Raw genomic sequence first — 22,990 nt, forward strand, 5'->3', positions numbered from 1 at the left:
TCATTACTGACCCACGTGAGGGCACGGGACATTTTCGTTTATCAAATTGAAGGTGTCAATTTGAACTCGATTTTTTTTTTGAATTTGTAACCAATACAAAAAATTTAAAGAAAACTTCATGCAGTGTAGGCACCGCTGAGATACTTTTATTTAATGCTTTTGTTGAGTTCTAAGCTGAGGGACGATAGGTGGTAGTCCGATGATTCAATTATTATCGACATGTTAGACGATCGGCATTGTCAGTGATGAAGACACAGCGCGTAATAGGTAAATCTCGTTAATTTTTTTTTTTTTTTTTATTGCTTAGATGAGTGGACGAGCTCACAGCCCACCTGATGTTAAGTGGTTACTGGAGCCCATAGACATCTACAACGTAAATGCGCCACCCACCTTGAGATATAAGTTGTAAGGTCTCAAGTATAGTTACATAAACATAAATAGATAAATTAATAATATAAATTATAATGCTCGCCAATTATACAGCAGTTTCAAATAATTGAACAGCTAAACCACAACAAATGAAGTTCTATTTGAATACGATTAATTATTCAACAGTTACAGACGATCCATTTTATTTAATATTAAAATAAACATCTTGAATAAACTGAAATTCAGACATTTCCACGCTATCTTATCATGACGACGGATAACCGCGATGACTTATCGCGATATAATTTCCGTATTTTAATATATTTATTCCAGCGATTTTTGTTAAAGTTTACAGAAAATGCTCGTAATGTTTTTAAGGTACGAGAATATATAATAATAATAAAACCAAATTATATAAGTATAAGCATTTAGTACCATTAAGGGCCTTCGCACGTTCTAGAAGGACATTTAGACATATACTGTTAAAAATGTCTCAAATTCGTTTTAATCCGTAAAGATTATTAAAAAACTGCGCGTATCGCTTTTACGTGTTATGTAATATTTAAAGTAGCCCGAGTCAAAATCAAGCAAAAAGTCAGTATAGAAACAATATTTATCCTTCAGATTATAATTTTACGAAATATTAACTTTAAATACAACAAAAGTGAATTTTCATTAATTGCAGTTTTCTATAACTCTAGGCAACGTGATTGCAATGTTACAGGAACTTTTGGCTGAAACACGATGAGCTAAATTGAGTGAATTATTTTATTTTGCTAATGTAGATGTTCTTCAAGTTTAAATATGTAATAATCTATACTAATATATAAATCTACAGCGGTTTTTACGGATGTTCAGTTATAACTACTGAAGCATTCATCCAATTGACTTGAAATTTGGTATTCATGTAGAAAATACATGTACTTAATTGATAGGCTAATATTTATATGAGTGTTGAACTCCCTATACCAGTTGCGGGGGCGTTAATGATGAGAATCTTTGTGGGGGTGAGAAATAATAATGTTAATTTTAAATGCCCAGCGAAGCGGACGGTTACAGCTAGTTAGGGTGTATTAACTGTTTAGCATCAGTGAAAGTGCACAAATACGGGAAAATGAAATAAAGCCACTGGACGTAGCTTCTAGAGTTCTTACAAAAAGTCCGCTGAAAATCTCACTAAATAAACCACAATTTATCTAATACTTTGTTTCACCGCATCTCATCACGTTAGAGTTAATTTCATCCCAATTAATTAAACTTTCTAATTAAACGACTCCATCGCATTTTATTTCGTATTATAACAGGATACAAGAGGAAAATATAAGATCTGCCTTAAGTATCATTACCAGACCATAAAGTTTAAAAAAAAAAACGATTCATTTAAATAAAATTATAATACGTTTGAAATCGCAAATAATAAACATTATTTTTAATAAGGAGCCAGTTAAAACTGGTGGTGTCAAGGCAGACGACCTTGAAACAGACAATAAACAATACCACGCAGCTTCATAGATTTACTTATTACATACTAGCTGACCCGGCAGTCTCCTTAGTGCCTCAATCGATAAATAAAAGACCTAAACTTTTGTATAAAATAAACTTAAATCAAACAGAAGGAATGCGTCCGACAAGGGACACATCAAAGGAAAAACAAAATTGTTATTTTTATTTAATTCCGAGCACTTTCATATTTGTCTACCTTTTAAGCCTTCTCTGGACTTCCACAAACAATTCAAGACCAAAATTAGCCAAATCGGTCCAGCCGTTCTCGAATTTTGAGCGAGACTTACGAAGAACAATTCATTTTTATATATAAAGATTTTATATAGACGATTTTATTTTACTTGTTACATATTTTCATACAATTGACGTGTATCAAATAAAAACTGACCTTGGCACGCAGACAGAATGGTAAATTCCATGGTTCCGAAGCACGTGGATGAACTCTGGAAGCGTGCGGCAGGCGCCCATGATGCTGAAAGCGGCCAGAAGGGAGTTCCATACTATCAACGTGCGCCGCAATTCAAATCTGTAAAACATCAAAACATCCATATTTGTAAAATACACGCGTCTAATAGATGTGCCACAACCGTAATTAGTTGATAACTGTATTTCTACGCTTCTATTGACAAAACATGAGTATTTTTATAAAGTGTAATATAACGTGAACGACCAAACATCACTTGTTTCACATGAGCACATATTTTACTGGTGGTAGGAACTCTTGTGAGTCCGCACGGGTAGGTACCACCACCCTGCCTATTTATACCGTGAAGCAGCAATGCGTTTCGGTTTGAAGGGTGGGTCAGCCGTTGTACTGGTGTAGTGGTTACTGGAGCCTATAGACATCTACAACGTAAATGCCGCCACCCACCTTGAGATATGAGTTCTAAGGTCTCAGTATAGTTACAACGGCTGCCCTACCCTTCAAACCGAAACGCATTACCGCTTCACGGCTGAAATAGGCAAATAGGTGGTATCTACCCGTGCGGACTCACAAAGATGCCCAACCACCAGTAAAATATATAGTATATAATAAATAAGCAATTACAAATATTGCGTGAAATTTTTTAATAAGATGATAAGTTTAAAATGACGCACAGACGATGAAAACAATGGCCTATTGATTTTTTTTCTCAATACCTAATAGAAGTTGAAACATGACAGCTAATAATTTTTTTCAATAATTACCATCTTTGTCATTCTTTGATGAATGTTCTTTTTTATTGCTCAGACGGGTGAGCATACTCACTCACGGCCTACCTGGTGATACAACGAAGCCCACAGACATCAACAACCTAAATGCCGTAACCAATCATGATGCTTGAGTTTTAAGTCTCAGTTCTACTGTACAATAGCGGCCACACTCTTCAAGCTAGCACGCATTACTGCTCCGTGGCAGAAATAGGGATCGTTCGTGAACAAGTCTCAGATACGTATTTCAATGGAAATATTGGTGTATTTGCCTGCGGGATTCAAACAGCGGTATAGTCCGAAAACTAGATACGAATTCACCGGCAGTTTCATATTACCTTTCGTGAAAATTGGTTTTTCATGGAGTAATGTAGTTGTAGAGTTGATGAAGAACGTCCAAAAAAAAAATATTAGAAGGTGTTACGAAGAAAGACGCATATGAATGGGAACATCAACCCTCTATAACGGATAAGGCGAATCCAAAGAAAGATGCCTTCACCATGGAAGTCATTCGTAAACTTAATTGGACATCTGCCCGTGTTAACGGATGATCGGTGTATCTTTCATTATAATAGTCTACCTGTCTCGGACGAGTATCTATGTGTCACCTAACTCTATCCCTAATTCCCAAATTGCGGAATATTGCTTAAGTTAAAGCCTTAGCATAAACTAGAGTTTATTACGGAGAAGCAAACATAAGTTACGACTTCAAACTAATTTATAGTTTGTTCCGTGTGCTTCGATTATCCCCATTATCTACCCACATGAACGAAGACTTCCACTTTATCTATGAATACGACCGCACTTATTTGCCAATTAAAAATAAAACAATAAATAACTTTTAAACCGCTACAAAAAGCGTTTTGGTCATTGCAATAAAAATCATCTATATTTTACGACTAGCGGCCCGCCCTCGCTTCGCTTCGGAAACATTAAAACACACATGAAACCAAAAAAAAAAAATAAAAAAAAAAGTAACCTATGTTCATCAGGGACAATGTCGGCTTCTAATGGAAAAAGAATTTTTCAAATCGGTCCAGTAGTTTCGGAGCCTATTCGAAACAAACAAACAAACAAATCTTTCCTCTTTATAATATTACTAGCGACCCGCCCTCGCTTCGCTTCGGAAACATTAAAACACACAAGAAAACAAAAAAAAAAATAAAAAAAAAATTAAAAAAGTAGCCTATGTTCATCAGGGACAATGTCGGCTTCTAATGGAAAAAGAATTTTTCAAATCGGTCCAGTAGTTTCGGAGCCTATTCGAAACAAACAAACAAACAAATCTTTCCTCTTTATAATATTAGTATAGATTACTAACGACCCGCCCTCGCTTCGCTTCGGAAACATTAAAACACACATGAAACCAAAATAAATAAATAAATAAATAATTAAAAAAAGTAGCCTATGTTCATCAGGGACAATGTCGGCTTCTAATGGAAAAAGAATTTTTCAAATCGGTCCAGTAGTTTCGGAGCCTATTCGAAACAAACAAACAAACAAATCTTTCCTCTTTATAATATTAAGTATAGATAGTATAGAAAAGAAAATACAGACGTAAACAAATAAAAATCTATTTAAGTTTTTCGAACTCGATCTTTTTCGATAACGAGTATTAGTATTATTTTATCGGTAAACTAATTATTTGTTTATGTAATATTAATGATTCATTAACACATACTATAATAATTATTATTATTATAACCTTTATAGATTTATAACTTTGACACAACATCTTGGGATCAATTTAAACAATGTTATCTATTAAATACATATTTATTTTGAAAACATTTAAAGATTTATTGCTGTTGTCTAACACTCTGACCCCATTTTTTTTTTGTATTGCTTAGATGGGTGGACGTGCTCACAGCCCACCTGGTGTTAAGTAAGATATCAGTTCTAAGGTCTCAAGTATAGTTACAACGGCTGCCCCACCCTTCAAACCGAAACGCATTACTGCTTCACGGCAGAAATAGGCAGGGCGGTGGTACCCACCCGCGCGGACTCACAAGAGGTCCTACCACCAGTAATTACGCAAATTATAATTTTGCGGGTTTCATTTTTATTACACGATGTTATTCTTTCACCGTGGAAATTAATCGTGAACATTGGTTGAGTACGTATTTCATTAAAAAATTGGTACCTGCCTAAGATTCGAACACCGGTGCATCGCTCAACACGCTCCATGGTAGTTGCTCTTGGAGAGCATAACGTAGATAGCTCCTTTAGACATGTGACATTTCACCATAACGTAGATAGCTCCTTAAGACATGTGACGTTTCACCATAACGTAGATGGCTCTTTAAGACACGAGACATTTCAAGTTACAATGACAGCCGTCCAGTTTCAAGACGAACGGCAGTATCACTTCTACAGTGTCACGTCTGGCGACGATAACAAGCCGTAAGCTATCGTACTATGCTTATTTAAAACTGCATTCCTGACTAAGGCACATTCGCATTTCTTGATCAGAGTTTTAATCAACCAGTGATTTTATTAATAAACATTATCACGTTATTGTAACTACCGTGTACAGTTAGGTAGCATTTTTCATGGCTACCTACGTATTTATTTACTAAACAAAACAGAAATAACGCCAATAATTTATTAGGTTAGAGCTCTGAGCCACAGGATGGGTGTTTTTAGGTACCTCAAGCACCGGTCATCGTTTTCGTCGAACCCGTCGCTTGCGACGAAGGGCTCCACGAGTAAATTAACCCACACACACACACGCACAGCCCACTGAGTTTCTCGCCGGATCTCCTCAGGGGGTCACGTTTCTGATCCGGTGGCAGATTCTGCGAAGCACGGTCTTGCTAGGGTTCGTGTTAGCAACGTCGTCAGGTTTGAGCCCCGTGAGCTCACCTACATGTTAGGGCGAAGCTGAAATGGCCTCTCAAGGCTAGCAGCATAGGTAGGAGAAAAAAAAAACAAAGGATGTGTCTTTGAGTCACATATTATTATATGTTTTTGTAACCTGTAGTCAAAGCACTCATACAATATTTATATATTTATGTATATGCGAAATTATACGATACGAATTTGGAGTTTATGTATCTTGTAATTTTGTAATGTCCGATATTTCTAACGCTTTTTCGTGGTCACGGTCGTTGGATCGAATTAATTTTATCAATTTAATCGGGTCTTCACTTATCGTCGAGTACAATACGATATTAACGTACACACGTCATTTAATTACGTTCAACCAGACGATAAAATGTGTCCACCGGACTTGAACTTGACAATAGACAAGTGACGTCATTTATTTGGCAGACATTAGCTGATATTTCCAGCGCTCTATCGAGCTTTTGTTTAATGTCAACTGCGAAACATGACATTTCTAAATCGGTGGCACATAAATGTCACTACTCCCAAGTTTAGTGGTAATTTCGTGTGCTAAATTTTTATGCGGTTGTTCATCTTATAGGGAAATCCCCGGAATTTGCTAAATTCTAAATGAACTTTTTAATATTGATGCCTTTTATTCTTTTCTTTTCAGATTTTTTATTATATGATTGAAACAAAAATCTGAAATATCAAAATACAGGGCTGGAGCGTTTTAGGAAATCTTGAAAGTTTCAGTTAGCAGCAACAAAACCCCTTTTATGGCTTAGTATGGAGTATTAGAATTGAAATGAAAATATTATATAATTAATTATTGATTTTTTTTTTTTTATTGCTTCGGTGAGTGGACGATCTCACAGCCCACCTGGTGTTAAGTGGTAACTGGAGCCCATAGACATCCACAACGTAAATGCGCCACGCACCTTGAGATATAAGTTCTAAGATCTCAGTATAGTTACAACGGCTGCCCCACCCTTCGAACCGAAACGCATTACTGCTTCACGGCTGAAATAGGCAGGGAGGTGGTACCTACCCGTGCGGACTCACAAGAGGTCCTACCTACCACCAGTAATAAGATGATTAAATGAATTTATTATTATTATTATAAAGAGTATTTATTTAATTCAGGTGATTTACATTCTATTTCATTCCATTTCATGACAAGTACAGTTGAAATTTTCAATTGTATATCATACCTGATTAATGTAAATTTTTGTTGGTACTACTACGCATTACAATTAGTATTTGTTCGTTAACTTAGCTTTAATTCGATGATATGTTGACGTGTTTTTTTCATAATGACATTGGGTAAAGGCGAATGAGAAGGTGAACCTTTCAAAGTCCAGTTACTATATAAATATTTTCATTTACACTCTATGGATGGTTTTAATAAAAAAAACAAAAAACAAACAAAGATTCGTCTAATTATTGTTTCAATTTCAAGCAAAATCTTTTAATGTAAGCCTTAAAAGATTTTGTTAACAGGAATCGTGAGTTGAAATTATTGGACTCGTTCAAAACGCTGAAGATACAGAGGAGAATGTTTCACATATATTGCGTCAGTTCGAAAAGCTTCTCTTCCTGCAACACTGGGTTGAGTGAGGACGATTCTTTGTGTTTAGCAGAACAAGACGTTTACAAAAAATAATCGAAACGCCTACGGGCTGCCGTTGGAGGCAATAAGGACTGCATTATCAATACTGTCAAGAAAATACCCCTAGAAAAAAGCCATCACATCCATACCGCCATCCGTCTCCTAACAACGGCAGTGACACAACGATTCTAGTTACATCAGACCTTACCAATATAATTAGCATACAAAACCCATTCTTGCTAAACAAACGAGTTTTTCTAGTGATAATAAAACATATTTCCTGATCAAGTGACAATATTTTTCCGTATTAATGGCATGTACTATAACTAAAAAAATATATTTCGTATTTATTATCCGGGAAGGCATATTGCGCAGTTAACAGCATTTATGTATTATAAAAATATATTATCCAATCAGTTCAATTTTTATAAAGATGTGGAACTAGTAATGTCAAATGTTATTGGGTGTTCATATTAAAACTGTAGTGGACACGTCCCTGACCTAAATGTCAACTCACATACTGCAGAGCCAATAAACGAGAATAGATCAGTATTACAAAGCGAAATTAATATAGTTTTTCGTTCGTAGACTAATGTCTCAGTTCTTGATTACAAGATCAGATAAGATTTATTTTACTAGTAAAACGAATTTTACAATACTCGTATAAGTTTTGGGCGTAGTAAAAAAAGTATATCGATTATGAGAATTTATTAAGAAGAGTACAAATACTTTTTACGATTAATTCAATTTTGACATGGAATAAAAAGAATTAAATCCAGAGTAAATTGGAAACTCAGTTTTGCAAATTGATCCAAATTTCTAAGTATAAGTCGTCTCGGTTACGAAAAGTTTCAGTAACATTTGATACGTCTAGAAGCGTAAATTTATTCATATACATAAACACACACTAGAAGCTTTTTCTGTCGTTTAGTTGATTCTTGAAAGAGTTGAATGTAGATGCCAAATAACATTTTCAAAACTCTAATAGACAGAAAACAATTTTTTTTTAAAGATTTAGTAACTAAATTAAGTATTTGGGAGACATATGAGTATCATGTATCCCTGAATTAAACTTCCTAGTTTCTTCAAGTTTCTTCTAAACTTTCAAGTTTTGTTGCCTGCTCTTGAATTTCTTTCCACAGGCTTATGTCCTTTTGAAAATATGGTTTTCATATCTATTAGGTAAGCATATCCCAATACAGGTGTAACTAAGCTTGTATAATTCTGTTAAAATAAATAGAGCAATGTATTTGCTTCTTTGTACAACAAAACAGATGGATTTAAAAACACAGCTTCGGCATCGCGTTGAGTACTGCCCGCCATCTTGATATTTAGGGTTATTATCTTGAAACCTTTTTCAACAAAATTCGTTTTCTCGCATTAAAACTGTATAATCTCAAAACTTACTAATTTTACAGGAGAGTGTTTTAAAGGTTTAACATGTGATATTTTTATTATTAATCATCTTTGCAATATTTATTTTTTATTTTTTATCAGTTACATTATTTGTCTTTTAAAGTAAGATAAAATTATGTTTTAATTTTGTTAATAGTCGTCAAAAAATAGGTACTTAAAGTAAAAAAAAAATTAACAAACAAATGCATATTAACTCAATTTCGAATATTTTTGGAAATTGTGCACTTTTAATGCGAAAAGACTAAATGAGACGTATTTTACAAAGAAATCTTACGATTCGACTATTTTGTTTCCTAGTGAAAATCTGCACACAAATCAGTTCCCTTGAAGCCTTATCAATGTTATCAATGTCGGCATTCGGTGATGGTGAGGTAGATATCACGAATTAACTACATATACGAACATTTTGACATATTCTTTACCTATGTAACGTTTGATATTGCTTTTGCTGATTTTCCTTCGTTCTTCATATGACTATTTTTTTGTTTGGATTTTATGGCCTGGTAACGAGACATTTAAGCCATGTCTTTTTTCGGTCGCTTTCGCTTTGAGAACGCTTCACGACTGTTCACTAACTTTTCAATGTTATTTACAGTACTCTTAATATATTTGTACAAAGGTTTGAAATTATGTACATCACTTAACAATTTTTCAAGCGGCGGTGGGCGGGTCATATGACTCTAGCAAATTGACAGATATGACAGATCAGAGCATCCAGTTACAATTTTATATTACGACAGCTTTTCAACAGAATTTATATACATTCTAACAAATTCACATGGAAACTTATTGGTAAAGCTCGCACAATAGTGATTAGTATATTCCAAATCATAGGTTATATTTGTTTTTAGAACATTGTGATCTCATCGTGAATCACAGCACGCCCGGCATTAGCTTGGATAATATGAGTAGGTAAGGTGCATTCTATACACTAACAATGTTATCTTTGCTTAGAATGCTTACGAGTTCAGTTCCAGTTACGAACTGGAGTTTCGGATGACGTTATAAACAGATTTTAAACATAGTTACATTAATTGGTAGTTTTTATAATGAAAGTTTCAGATTATAATTATTATTAATTGGTAGTTTTCATAATCAAAGTCTCTGATTACCAAAATCACAAGAGTTCACATAATATAGACCCATGTTCATTAGTATCTAAATCGCATTAGTAGTCGCTCTCTTTCACTTACACTACTAAGTACTACACTACGTTTCACTATAAAGTACTCTTTGGATCGCTTTCCACTCAATAACCCGACGCGGGACTGCAAGGGAGTGTCATCGGCGGGAGGAGCGAAAGGGAAGCAGAGGAAGAGGAAGAGGAAAAACAGGAAGAGGACTTCTTTCGCTTGCTGGGAATGGATCCACCATAGTAAGAAGCATTGCCATCTAACTCTCAAATCGAACCATCATCAGTACATTATTTCATCTCATTTTTACATCATCGCCTCATTCACGTCCATTTAATAGCCATCCATCAAAGTTATCCAAGCACAAACATCACCCCTGCCTCGTTAGGCAGGGAGTTCAAGCCCGGGCAGAGAAGATTGCCCCAAGGTCCGATCCATGCCTTGGGGCAATCTTCTGGGTTAAGGGGACGAGAAGACCCGACGGTGTTTCACGTCAGTCATATCGCTTGTCTCGATTCTTGCTTTAGCTCAATTTTAGTGTATGGCAACCATATACGCCGGGTGCAGAATTTTCCCAAATATTTAGTAATGTATAGGTATTGACCTTTAAATATGGATAAGCAGTTATTGGTCAAGAGGTGGCTCTTGTTGTGACTGTGAATATTAGTCGGTCTACATACTTTTAATTTTCACATTCAGTGCGTAAATTGTTGAACAATTAGTTTTTTTTGTCAATTAATTACATTTTAAGTAATCTCTGATATGGCATGTCGCAATGTTTGTGGGTTATCGACGTAATTATTATCACAACTTAATCTATGATGAGGGTCTAAGCGAGTTATGAGTGTTGCGGAAACATGACGCACACTTGATATGAAACTGAAACTTATTTTAAGGATCTCAAATTTCAAAGTATTTTCCGATATTTTGTTGTTATCTGACTCGGTAACTGTAATATTATCAGTATAGGTAGTACGAATTTGATGTAATTACGTTTTTTATTGCGTGGTATAAATTTGATTTCAGTATGTGGCTGGTTGCCTTATACATATTTTGGTTTGACTTTACCTATAATAGGGGAGCTCCTCAGTCGGTACTTAAAAAAAACCAGAGCATTCATTCCTTCAAGGTTCATGGGTAAGGAAGCCGGTATCTATACCTAGTCAGGTCATCACATCATTTTTCAGACAGACAAATATTTATTTATATGTGATTTTGAACCTTAAAATATGTAGTGTTATTCAATTTTATAAACAGTCGGTAGGTACCACCACCCCGCCTGTTTCTGCCGTGAAGCAGTAATAATGCATTTCGGCTTGAAGGGTGGGGCAGCCGTTGTAACTATACTGAGACCTTAGAACTTATATCTCAAGGTGGGTGGCGTATTTGCGTTGTAAATGTCTATGGGCTCCAGTAACCACTTAACACCAGGTGGGCTGTGAGCTCGTCCACCCGTCTAAGCAATAAAAAAAAAAAGTAAAAAAATTGCAGTATAATTTCAAGTTATGATTACGTCAGATTTTCTCATATTCACATTCAAATGATATCCTCGTGTTATTTTTAAAAGATTTTCTGTTTAAAGTTTATTAGGTGTTAAAAATATAAACGAGGTTTAATAGTATTTTGTTTTCACGCTGTATTGTTATAATCTCGCCGATAAAACTCCGATGCTAATTTGAATTGCGCAAGCGAACGAAACAAATAAATACATATAGTCGGATTTTTTATTAGACGAAGTAAACTGACGTTTACTGTGTTGTCAGTTTTTGATGAAATAAAAATAGTGTTGTGACAAAGTGAACGATTGAAAAAACTCCTGAATTAATGAAATTGCCTCGATTGTCTAGTGAATAGTTAGTGTGCCGAACTGCCGATATCGGGCACGGGGTTCGAATTTTAGCCGTGCTTTGTACATACCAACGAGTTTTCGACGAAACATTATGTTCCTATGGTATCTACCTGTACTGAATACCGAGTGTTTTAAACATTAAGAAAAACATTGCGAGGAAGCTTGTAAGACTGTCCTATTTCCAATGCATCATATAGTTGAAACTATAGATGTATAAAATATAACAATTATAGGTACATAGGTAATGAAAATAAAAAAAACTGATTGTAGTTACATACTACTAGTAACATATTATTATATTGGATCACTTTAATACAATTTTATTGTAAAATATAAATAATATTCTTTTATAGTTTGAAATTAATGATTAACTCTTCACACTCATTGTTCATTTATGTGATTGAACGAGAACTGGACGCATCACTATTACTTTAAATATAGCAACATTATTTCACAAAGTGACATTAGCTACTGTCAGCTGGCTTCGTCTAATTAAAAATCCGACTATAGTGCAAAATTATTATCATAAATCGAAAGCCATTAGTTATTTTTATATTTAGAATTTAAACACCTTACTATAGATGAAATTTATTAATTTAACTACAAATTATATTAACATGACATGTTCTGCATACATTAAGTCAAACAATTAACAATTATTTAAATTTAACTAAACAATACAAATTGAACAAAGAACTTTTTGTAACCCACATAGGTTAAGAAATTACAATGAAACAAATTGAATTAGAAATTATACATGGTGTATAAATTTTAAAATTAAAGAGACGTAAATATTTATGAATTCATCTTTGTATGTACATACGGAACTCACTTATGATCTTTATGATGAGTGTTTATTTTATTTGGCGCCCAGTGGGTCAAGGCGACCTTTGGCTTGAGTAAATGACTTCAGCGAAAGTCGTGTGCAAGTGACCCTTTCTATGAAAGTATGCCAAAATCTTGTTACGTAATACTGCAGATCGGATGCGGAGGTCCATTCACGAGAGGCATCTGAGCCACCCCGCCCCACACTACTACGCAGGGGGTGCCCCCAGAGACGCTCCCCACGCTCGTTCAACTAAACGTCTCGTTTTGCGTATTCATAGAAATAACATTTTCGTATAAAAAAAATCCAACCTAAGCCTTGAGATCGGTGTTTATCAAGGTGGGGCCCACGCCAAACAAGGGGGCAATTTGATAATTAAGGGGGGCAATCGCACTAAATAATACTAATATAGAAAATCTGTATTAAAATTATTTTGAATTTGGAATTCAGTTTCTTATTATAGGTTTTGAAATATTACTTAGTGTTTTGATAACAAGTTCATAGTTATTTCTTGCTAAAACCTACCATTTATGTTTATTAAGTGAACAAAAATTTTTTTTAATGTTAACAATTATGTATGGAGGGCATAATTTTTTTTTAAATATTGCAGTGGGGCATGGCACAAAAAGGTTAGGAAGCAGAAATCCTGCTTTAGTGGATATGCCACCGTAAACGAGCGAGTAAATGAGCTCACGGGGCTCTAACCTGAGGGCGTTGCTAGCACTAGCCTTAGCCAGAGCAGTGCTTTACAGAATCTACCACCAGATCGAAAACGCGACCCACTGAGAAGATCCGGCAAGAAACTCAGTGGGCTGTGTTTGTGGGTTAAATTCGTACATAGCGTTTTTAATTCTGCAGTTCAGTGTTAATGTTTTATAAGATTTTTTATATGATATTTATTTTAACCGCGAAAAGCATTTATGTAATTAAACTATTATGTAGATAAATATTAGGTTTCGATTATTTATACGTTAAAGGAATAAGATATTTAGTATTTACGGATGATATTTATTTTGATTGTTAGCGGTGGCTTCTATGATGATGACCTTGACCGCCGGTTACGTCTACATTATTAAAACATTGTCTACTTCTTATTTAGAAGACAGTACTGAATGTATTTAGTAAGTATTTCCTTAGAAAAGTCAGTACCTACCTATGGGATTTAAACACCGGCACAGTCATATGGCCTGATAGAACTATGCCACTGTTCTTCCTATACAATAAACAATCAATAAAATGAAAACTTGAAAATATACACATCTTGTTAGTATAATAATAGTTTAATAAATATTTTTCTATTTCCACTTGAGATGATTGTCCCCTGATTGCTCAAACAGTAAAATATTCAATAGTTAAATAATCTAATGAAGATAATGAGCCCAAGATTAAATAATTAAAGTAGCTTTAATTATGTCTTTGACTTACGAAAATCTAAGAAATTATTAAGGTTATCTTTTTTGTTTTTAAGGTCTGGCTGCAATAATTGTTATGACCTTTACGTAGCAAAAACATTGGTTGTCTTAGGTATGAAGACATTTTGTATACATTTGCTGGAGATCATAAATACCACAGATTTACTTTGAGATGTAAGGTTGGCATTGGAAAGTTTTCTTAAATATTAAATAATATGACAGACATTTTCCTTGCTTTAAGTACTACCAGTGTCCAGGGGCGAAAGTAACCACCTCATTTCCAGGGTTGTCTGGCACTTGTCTGACAGCATGAAAAATCATGATCGAGCATTCGTTTATAAAAAAAATTACAACTCAACAAAGTACCGACTATAAATCTTGTTGGTTGCTGCATAACGATCCAAGGAATTGTTAATTGACACAACAATGATTTAATGCAAAAAGTCAGTTTATTAACAAATATTGATTTATTAATTTAGGCAAAACCAAAAAACATACATGATTTTGAGTTTTACATGTCAAAGAGGGTTCTTTGATATGTTAATTAACAGCTGTTCAAAGTAGATAATAGTCTTCAAGAATATAATCTGCCTAATGTCAAGTTTCCATTATAAATAGCTGAGACATTCACACAGAAAGAACAACATTGCATTCAATATTTACATTTGGCTACAAAGTGCTATTAAAATAGAGCTTAGTGTTTATGGTTTATTTATTTCCTAGTTTACTATAATAATACTTAACATGACCTGGGGTGATATTAAAGAGCAGACGCAAGGCAAGATGGAGTGGAGACAACTTATGTACCAGGCCCTATGTACCAGCGAGGTACCATAGCTCTAAATCAACAACAACAATACATCACATTCAAATATAATTTATTAGCTATTTAGAGTCAATAATTATTAATATATCTATACTAATATTATAAAGAGGAAAGATTTGTTTGTTTGTTTGTTTGTTTCGAATAGGCTCCGAAACTACTGGACCGATTTGAAAAATTATTTTTCCATTAGAAGCCGACATTGTCCCTGATGAACATAGGCTACTTTTTTTAATTTTTTTTAATTTTTTTTTTTGGTTTCATGTTTGTTTTAATGTTTCCGAAGCGAAGCGAGGGCGGGTCGTTAGTTTATTATATAATTAGAAACAGCAATTTATTAAACAACCAGTTTTAATAGGAATATAAATTGGGCAACATATGACCAGAAAAGTTGTGTGGCTGTATTCATGTTATGAAGTCTATGGGTTCCAGTCACCACTATACATCAGTCGGACTGTGAGGTAGTTCTTTCACCTAAACAATTAAAGTAAGTGCCAGTGTAAGATATTTTTCATTAAAAAAATTATTTTTACATCTAACATTTTCAAAATAGTTCATTTGAATACCCGTCTGTTTGGGTTGATAGGCATAATTAAGCTAACATATATATTAAAATCGAACCGGCATGGTATGCGTTTGACGTGTAAATAGCGTAAATCGTGCATTGAAGTATCGTTTCAATTAATTTTGTCGAAATTAAAATGTTTTCGATGGGCTGCCTACTTTTTAAACTATAATACGTTTCAAATTGTAGGTAGCGTTTCACACATTCATTTTATTAGTATTAAAGATTTTTTATCGGTACTCACCGTGGTCGGTTTTGCATGTACAATTGCCCGAAGAATATGAAAGCCATGTAGATTCCAACGTAATAGAAAGCCACGGTCCAGTTTTCTGTCATCCATTTCCTATAGTTGTGATGAATAAAATGATTTTCAAAATCAAAAATATATGAATAATTTGGAGTGATATCCAGGTTGGATGAAACAGCGGCAGAATATGCCTCCATTTTTCCTTTCTATTTCCAAACACCACGAATTAGTTAACACAGTCTTCAGTCAGTTTAAGCACAGTTCATCACAGGATTTTAACCTAGCATTTAATAACAGGATACTACTGTACTTTTATCACAGACGAGCTAAATTAGATTCGCGGGGCGGTTAGGCGTGCTGCCGTTTATGTCACTGATTTGAGAATGATCGCGTAATGTCCTCCTGTTAACTATTTATTGCGATGACGAGGCCTCAGCCCGCGTCCGAATTTATTTGACTCGTCAACGGTAACAAGCATGTGAAAAAGATGAATGAACTCGTTTCACGCCACGCCGTCCCTGGTCTTCATATTCGATTTGACAATTGAGTTTGACAGGTATCCCCGCCCGTCGGGGCCACGGCCGGTCTCCCTCCTCCACTAAAAAATTTTTGTTGCCAGATCGCATTTTTTTTTTAATTATTTGTCTCGATTGTCCGCAATATCATTCATTTTTCAAAGATGAAAGATTTTTCGAAGTAGTGTTAATATTTTAGAATCAACACTTTCTTACTTGTTTGTAAACGTCAGCAATCCGAGTATGTACACGTCCAAGCTGAGTACACTTCTCAACCTAAGTGATATGAAAACGCCCAGGAAACACCGTGCAGACAAGTTCATTCCAAAGGCATGTAGCTTATGGAAAAAAACGCCAACTCCGAGAATGAGACGAGTATTCCTGCCTGGGCCTGGGCTTTGTAAAGCATTAGGCTTTACTGTCCAAGTGACACCGATGCTGAAAACTACTCAAAACGTCAACTCCAATAATCCTAATAATTTTGGAAGATTTCAAGGTCCTTCTTCGCAGTGAAACCAATGTCTTCAGTGACTTGAATTGAACTAAGTTTAATCCACCTTATTCCTTGACCCTATTTCAAGAGTCTTTCTGAAATCTGAATTCAGAAAATTTTACCTATTTCCCTATTTTTAGAGCCACTGAAAGGGTGCAACATGACCCACTCGATTTGTGGACGTTGAAAAACAGGAAGCACCTGTCTGAAGGCACGCTGTGTGATATAGATCTTAAGCACGCAGCTATCTCACGGGATATGGCCGGCGAGTCTCCTCCTTCACTCGAAGTCGAATTCAAGTTGGCAAGGTCATAAAGGCCAACCGTCGTTGTCGCACTGTGGGTCAGATTGTCATCGAACGAGCGTTATAACCTTCAAGGACCAAAGAGATGGTCAATAATCTCCTTTTTACCGTCCCAAGAACATTTTCTGCCATGTGTTAACCGGCGTGGGACTTCCCTGGCAATGCTTACGTCCATGAGCGACAGTATTCATTCACCAACAGGTGAGTTGTATGCTCGCCTGACTGAAAAATGCTTTTAATAATAAATATAGATATCGATCAACGTTCACCTAATTTAGGGCTTAAATAAAACGCAACTCTGTGCCGAAATATATTTTTATTTCGCTATAACATCGTGTACAAGTTTCGACTACGAATAAACATTTAATTATTGTCAATAATATCATACCGAAACGTTAGAATTACATAAATTATTTGTGTTTTGGTTTTTATCTATTACTTGTACTACATTTTGTAGGCTATTTTAAATATCCTCATAGGTATTTGATAGTTGAAGGGTATAAATACGAATATGCCTCAATCACAAGACACCCCGAATTGATGGTGAAATTCCACTGTGATGTATGAAAAATTTATTTTGACAAGATTTTAATGTCTGCGTCCTTATGAGAAATTTAAAATAAACAAACATTAATCGGTGAAAAAGTGGAACACAGATTTTAAATTTAGACTGAAACGAATTTCCTTTTAATTTTAGCGCTCAATTTATCTATTAGAGGTATGTTTAAAGTAATTTAAAATGAAATTATTGAGAACCTTTATTAATAAAGGTAAAATTTGTAGTTTTAAAACATAAACGGCAAGGAAACTGGGATAACAGAGTAGTCTTTGATGAACGAATCGCCATTAAATATAACCACGCCATTACTTCCCAAAGAAGGCGATTTGTGTGTTTGGTTGAGTCAATCATTTTGAAATCCCAAACCCTTAGCAAACTTTAAATTCATATATTGTGTTAGATTCTTCTTCTTCAAGTGCTGTCTCGATCATAATTAGGATGAATAATTGGATCGAATAAGTCAATTTCAAATTTCAAAGTCCAGTATTCGGCAGTTGTCAACAAAATTGCGTCATTCTGCCACACTATATATGGATTCAGGACAAATAGGTGACTACAATTTGTTGAAATCACTTCTTCTTCTTAATTTTGGCTCGGCACCATTCGTGCATTTGGTCAGTGTCAAGTATTTTACATTTTGTCAACAAAGCGAGGGAAACGTATAACGCGAATTAAAATAATTATACGGTGTTGAAATCAGTAAACATTGACATTTGGATGTCGCTAGATGAAAATATTATTAATATGGCAAGGTTTTTGTTAAGGACATAACTAAAAAAAAAATTAAGGCCGACTTTGGAAATGGCGGGATAATTTTTTTTTTGGTAAGAGGAAAATACGCTTCGTCTTGTATGTTTGCATTTGGTTGTTTAATCGTCAATGACTATGGTCGAATTTCGGTCACTGGACGAAGATTGATGTAAATCAAATGCCGGGGGTAGGTAAGTGTTCCACGGGGAAAGGAAAATAACTCTCTCAAACTCGTACTAAAATTTTTAACTGATAATTCAGTAACATTATTAGCCTTTCAAACATTTGGTCAGGTTGCGATGCGACCATTGCTAATTGTATCAAAGGCATCGATTCTAAGATACTGGGCGATCCGACACCTTTGACACAGTCAGCGCGGGAATGCCAATATTTGCGCAGTTTGACAGTTGGATGAATGCTTTTGGGAACGTACAGGGACACAAACATAAAAAAATATATGCATTATATAAGATAATCTCTCATCGTTTGATTTGGCGGGAACTGGGCGCTTCATAGACACTTGCTCAGAAATAACAATGAAAAAGACAAGCCTGCTTCTAAAACAAAGGGTCAATTCAAGTTTTGTTTTTTCAATTTCAAACTATTACATAAATAAACTCAACTCTGCTTTTGCAACTGCCACACAGCTTCGCAGCTTCGTATTTACGAAACGCAATTAACCGAGTCACAAAAAACGATGACAAAATTAAAAGATGAAATAAATATTACATGATTTTATTTACGCATTATTAAACAAAGTTAACAACATAACCCATCGTAAATGGAAATGAATCTTGAGTTTCTTGTTTTTTTTTTATACAATTGAAACATACTTCTAAATGATTACACTTAAAAATAAAACAGCACAACAAAAATAAAGTCAGAATGTTTTATATGAACGAGGTTTTTAAAGTTAGCGGTTTCATTTCCCGTTCATGTAATCCATGACATGGTTAAAAAAATACAAATGAAAGAAATTTATTCCTTAATACATATTTATAAGAAACTACAAATTAATATTAAATATTTAATATCTATTCCGAAAATGAAATAATATTTAATTAAATACTTATTTTCTTGTAAAATTTTAGAATTATGGAAACCGGTCTGAACATACAAAAAAAAGGAATTACGTATAATTGAATAGTTGCGATCAAATTCTATTGCGGAGACAAAAAATAAAACCGATGCTTATACAGTTTAAGCCCGTAAACAAAATTTAAAGTTTTGCTTAGGTAAAAGATTTACGTAATGTTTTTGTGAAGATCTTTTTTTTTCTAAAATCCAATCAGATTTCTAATACGGTACATGAATCGTGTTAAATTGAGTTGGGAAGTAATATATTTGCATATTCGTGAATGAGAATCACGTTTTAAACAAGTCACACAAAAAAATGGTATTTTAAGTGAATAAACGTCCAACTTTTCAGTTTTTTTTTAAATATAAATCTCTAATAATGGAACACACGAAGCAGCATTGGAACGTTTTTAACGATATTAATGCACCTGACTGCTGGTGAAAAATTAAGGTTCCATTTATAAATATAATGAAAACTGCGAAAAAAACATTTTCTGCCTTCATCATATTATGATTGTGACACAAAAGTTTTCCACGTTGAGTATTTTACCAATATTATTAGATCGTTAGATTGTAGATAAATAAAAATACAATTTAACATCTAAAATGGATCACATTGTTATCAGTATTTATAATTCAAAGTGCGCGTCTCGAGAATACGACAACAATAACCAACAAAATTATTATATACATACAAAATGAAAACACATATAAAAACTGTCAATAATAATAATAAATTATTAATAATCTCAAACATTGTAAACGACATTTTTTTTCTATACTGTATTCTGTATCTTTTCCATAGTTCCTTTAGAAACGTAGAATCTGCAGCCGGAGTTTTTCATCAAACAAGTTACAAAAGTGTTAGCAAGCGCTGCCGTGTGACGCTGACGATAATGTCGAGTCGTGAAAGGCTATTTAATTTAAGCTACATTTTGGCAACTTTACAGCAGAACGATTTAAAGTTAAAGAATAAAAATTTGACATACAAAATTTCTTTAGCTATTTCAATGAAGAAAACTTAATTGAAGTTCAATTAAAACATCGAACTGTTGACGCTAATAGTAAATAAGACCTTTAATTACAAAGATACATGTCGTGTATTTAGCGAAATGTCGCTTAGATCAAATAGCATTTCCCTCGATGTAATAGTTAGCGTGTTTTTTTATATTTCAACGAATACTTTATCGCGTATAGTTTAATCATTAAACTTCTCTAAGCGATCCCTTTTGTAATTTTAAAAGCGGGACATCTCAACGTTTCAATCCTTGACATTTTGCCCTACACAATAATATTCCTTTAGGACTACGCGTAGCGCTAAGTGTGCTATTCTATTATCCTACAAATCTACAGAGATCTTACGCCGACGAGCACCCATCGTAACTTTGTGTCCTTAAATTATATCAGATAATAAAATCTAGTGTTAATTAAAATATTTCCCCAATTCATAGATGGCGTTAGTTGTATTTTTTCTATTGACATTCTATATGTCTTCTTGCCTGTATGCCGCTATGTAGGGTTGGCACACCACGTCCGCATCTGTGTTGTCCTCTTAAGTTTTTTTGGGCTGCGATTGACAAATTAAGATTTGTGGGAGAGCGAGTCAGAAAACAGACACGGATCTAGCAGTTCGGACGAAACACAAAGTCCTTTTTTAAAAGGGGTGCCGGTCGGTCTGCGAGGCCTCTAACGTTACATCATGAAGCGAACGGCGACGACGCAGCGGTTCAGTTCTCGTGTATGACCCCGCCCGGTCCGGGCAGGGACGACCGGCCCGACAGGAAGATGTCCACGGACCGCGCCGCTTGTCGACCTTCGGATATCGCCCACACCACCAGCGACTGGCCTCTCCGGCAATCTGTTAAATAACTCGTAACTTTAGCTATTGCAATATACGAGTATTGGTAGGCAAACAAAATACAATAATCTTCTTGAAACTTCAGTTTTTCATTTCAACTAAAAAATTGGGGCTGCATTTTTTGTATTGTATGGTAATAGTACCGTGCTTCAACCCGGACGTGCGACCGTTTGGCGTCATATTTTATTTCGATGACGGTTTAAAATGCTTTTATATAATATTCAGAGCGATCTCATTATGATTACTCGTTTTTTTTGTTAACATTATTAATGCATTAATTATATTTGTTATTAATTAAAATTATATAAGAAAAGAATAGATTGTAGTGTTACCTCCAGCCGCGAAAACGTTCTTGGCGTTCGTTTTGTAAATATCCGATTTCAGCGTTTCGATGTTACTGCGCGCATCCAGCGGGAGATCTGTGGTAGATACAAGTTGATCTGTTTACACTACCGGCTCGCTACGATAGCGAGTTTTTGGCGGGAACGCGAGAAGTGAAATTGTGTAATTTGTTTTATCTTGTCTATTTAGTGTTCTTCAAGTTTAAATGTGTAATAACGGTGGTTTAATAACTGTTTAGTATCTGTGAAAGTGCCCAAATGTGGGAAAATTAAACAAAGCCGCTGAACGTAACTTCTCGGGATCCTCCAAAAAGTCCACTGGTAAAGTCTCAATAAATGACCACCATTTTACTGACATTATATTTCATACCATATCATCTCATCTCATCTCATTTCATTTCACTTCATTTCATGCCATGTTTCATATTAATCAACTTCATTTCAATCATTACAATATTTTTGGAAATTGTACACTTTTAATGCAAAAAGGCGACATGTCGTAGTGTGCCGGTAGTACAGTCGCTCACCGAGTTGGTTGGCGACGTATCTCTCGGGGCCGAGGAAGCCCATGGCGAGCAGCACGAGGTCGGCGCGGTACTCCCGCTGCGAGCCCGCCACCTCGCGCATGTCCCAGCGCCCGCCCGCGCCGCGGCTCCACTCCACCTCCACCGCCAGCACGCCGCACACGTTGCCCTCACCTGACAAATATCTTATGTACTAGTCGTTTATGATTCCAGATTAATAAACAAGAAAAAGCTGACGAGTCGTCGTGGCCTAAATGATAAGACGTCATGTTCACGATTCACTTCCACGGTGAAGGAATAACATCGTTTAATAAAAATCAAACTCGCAAAATTATAATTTGCGTAATTACTAGTGGTAGGACCTCTTGTGAGTCCAGTACATTGTGCGAACAATACGAGTTTAGTTAACAATATTTGGTGGCTGGCTGTAGGATTTGAACCCTGGTATTTATTCTTATTTATGATTTAAATTTTTTTCTACATATAAACAGATGTTGATATATTAACAGATCTTAGTCAATTGAAATTTATTTAATTGTATTCTTTTTAAACTTTTCAGTGTCATCAAAAAAAGCATTTTTGAAAAATTATATTTTTCCTCCAAAAAACAATAAAATATGAAATGCAATACATTAAACGGTGTTTGAGTCATCAGCGAGCACTAGTGAGTTCAATGAGTAGTCGCAACTCACCGTCGTCCAAAAATTCTTTGGTGAGCGTCGAAAACCTCCTGGGGTCGTTACCGAACTTGACCTTCACCTCTTCGTGACCGTAGTCCACTCTAGAAACAAAACGAT

The 22,990-nt window shown here is 35.0% G+C and overlaps 2 protein-coding genes across 3 annotated transcripts in view; both read right to left on the minus strand.

Annotated features, from left to right (window-relative positions):
- Baldspot (elongation of very long chain fatty acids protein baldspot) overlaps nt 1-16,372 on the minus strand; it is a 47,905-nt gene extending 31,533 nt beyond the window's left edge. Inside the window, exons 1-2 of the mRNA XM_028175208.2 lie at nt 15,770-16,372; nt 2,261-2,398 (exon numbers count right to left, since the gene is read on the minus strand). Coding sequence (XP_028031009.2) covers nt 2,261-2,398; nt 15,770-15,969 — 338 coding nt within the window. The 5' untranslated portion in view covers nt 15,970-16,372. The remainder of the gene's footprint in view (nt 1-2,260; nt 2,399-15,769) is intronic.
- A 1,011-nt stretch (nt 16,373-17,383) lies between these two features.
- Gogat (glutamate synthase) overlaps nt 17,384-22,990 on the minus strand; it is an 80,291-nt gene continuing 74,684 nt past the window's right edge. For both annotated transcript variants that reach the window (XM_089736704.1, XM_089736705.1), the window contains 4 exons: nt 22,886-22,974; nt 22,197-22,367; nt 21,661-21,747; nt 17,384-21,328 (listed from right to left, as the gene is read on the minus strand). In XM_089736704.1, the coding sequence (XP_089592830.1) occupies nt 21,198-21,328; nt 21,661-21,747; nt 22,197-22,367; nt 22,886-22,974 (478 nt within the window). In that variant the 3' untranslated portion in view covers nt 17,384-21,197. The remainder of the gene's footprint in view (nt 21,329-21,660; nt 21,748-22,196; nt 22,368-22,885; nt 22,975-22,990) is intronic.

Source organism: Bombyx mandarina, chromosome 22 (genome assembly GCF_030267445.1).
Source record: "Bombyx mandarina strain Sakado chromosome 22, ASM3026744v2".
Lineage (NCBI taxonomy): Eukaryota > Metazoa > Arthropoda > Insecta > Lepidoptera > Bombycidae > Bombyx > Bombyx mandarina.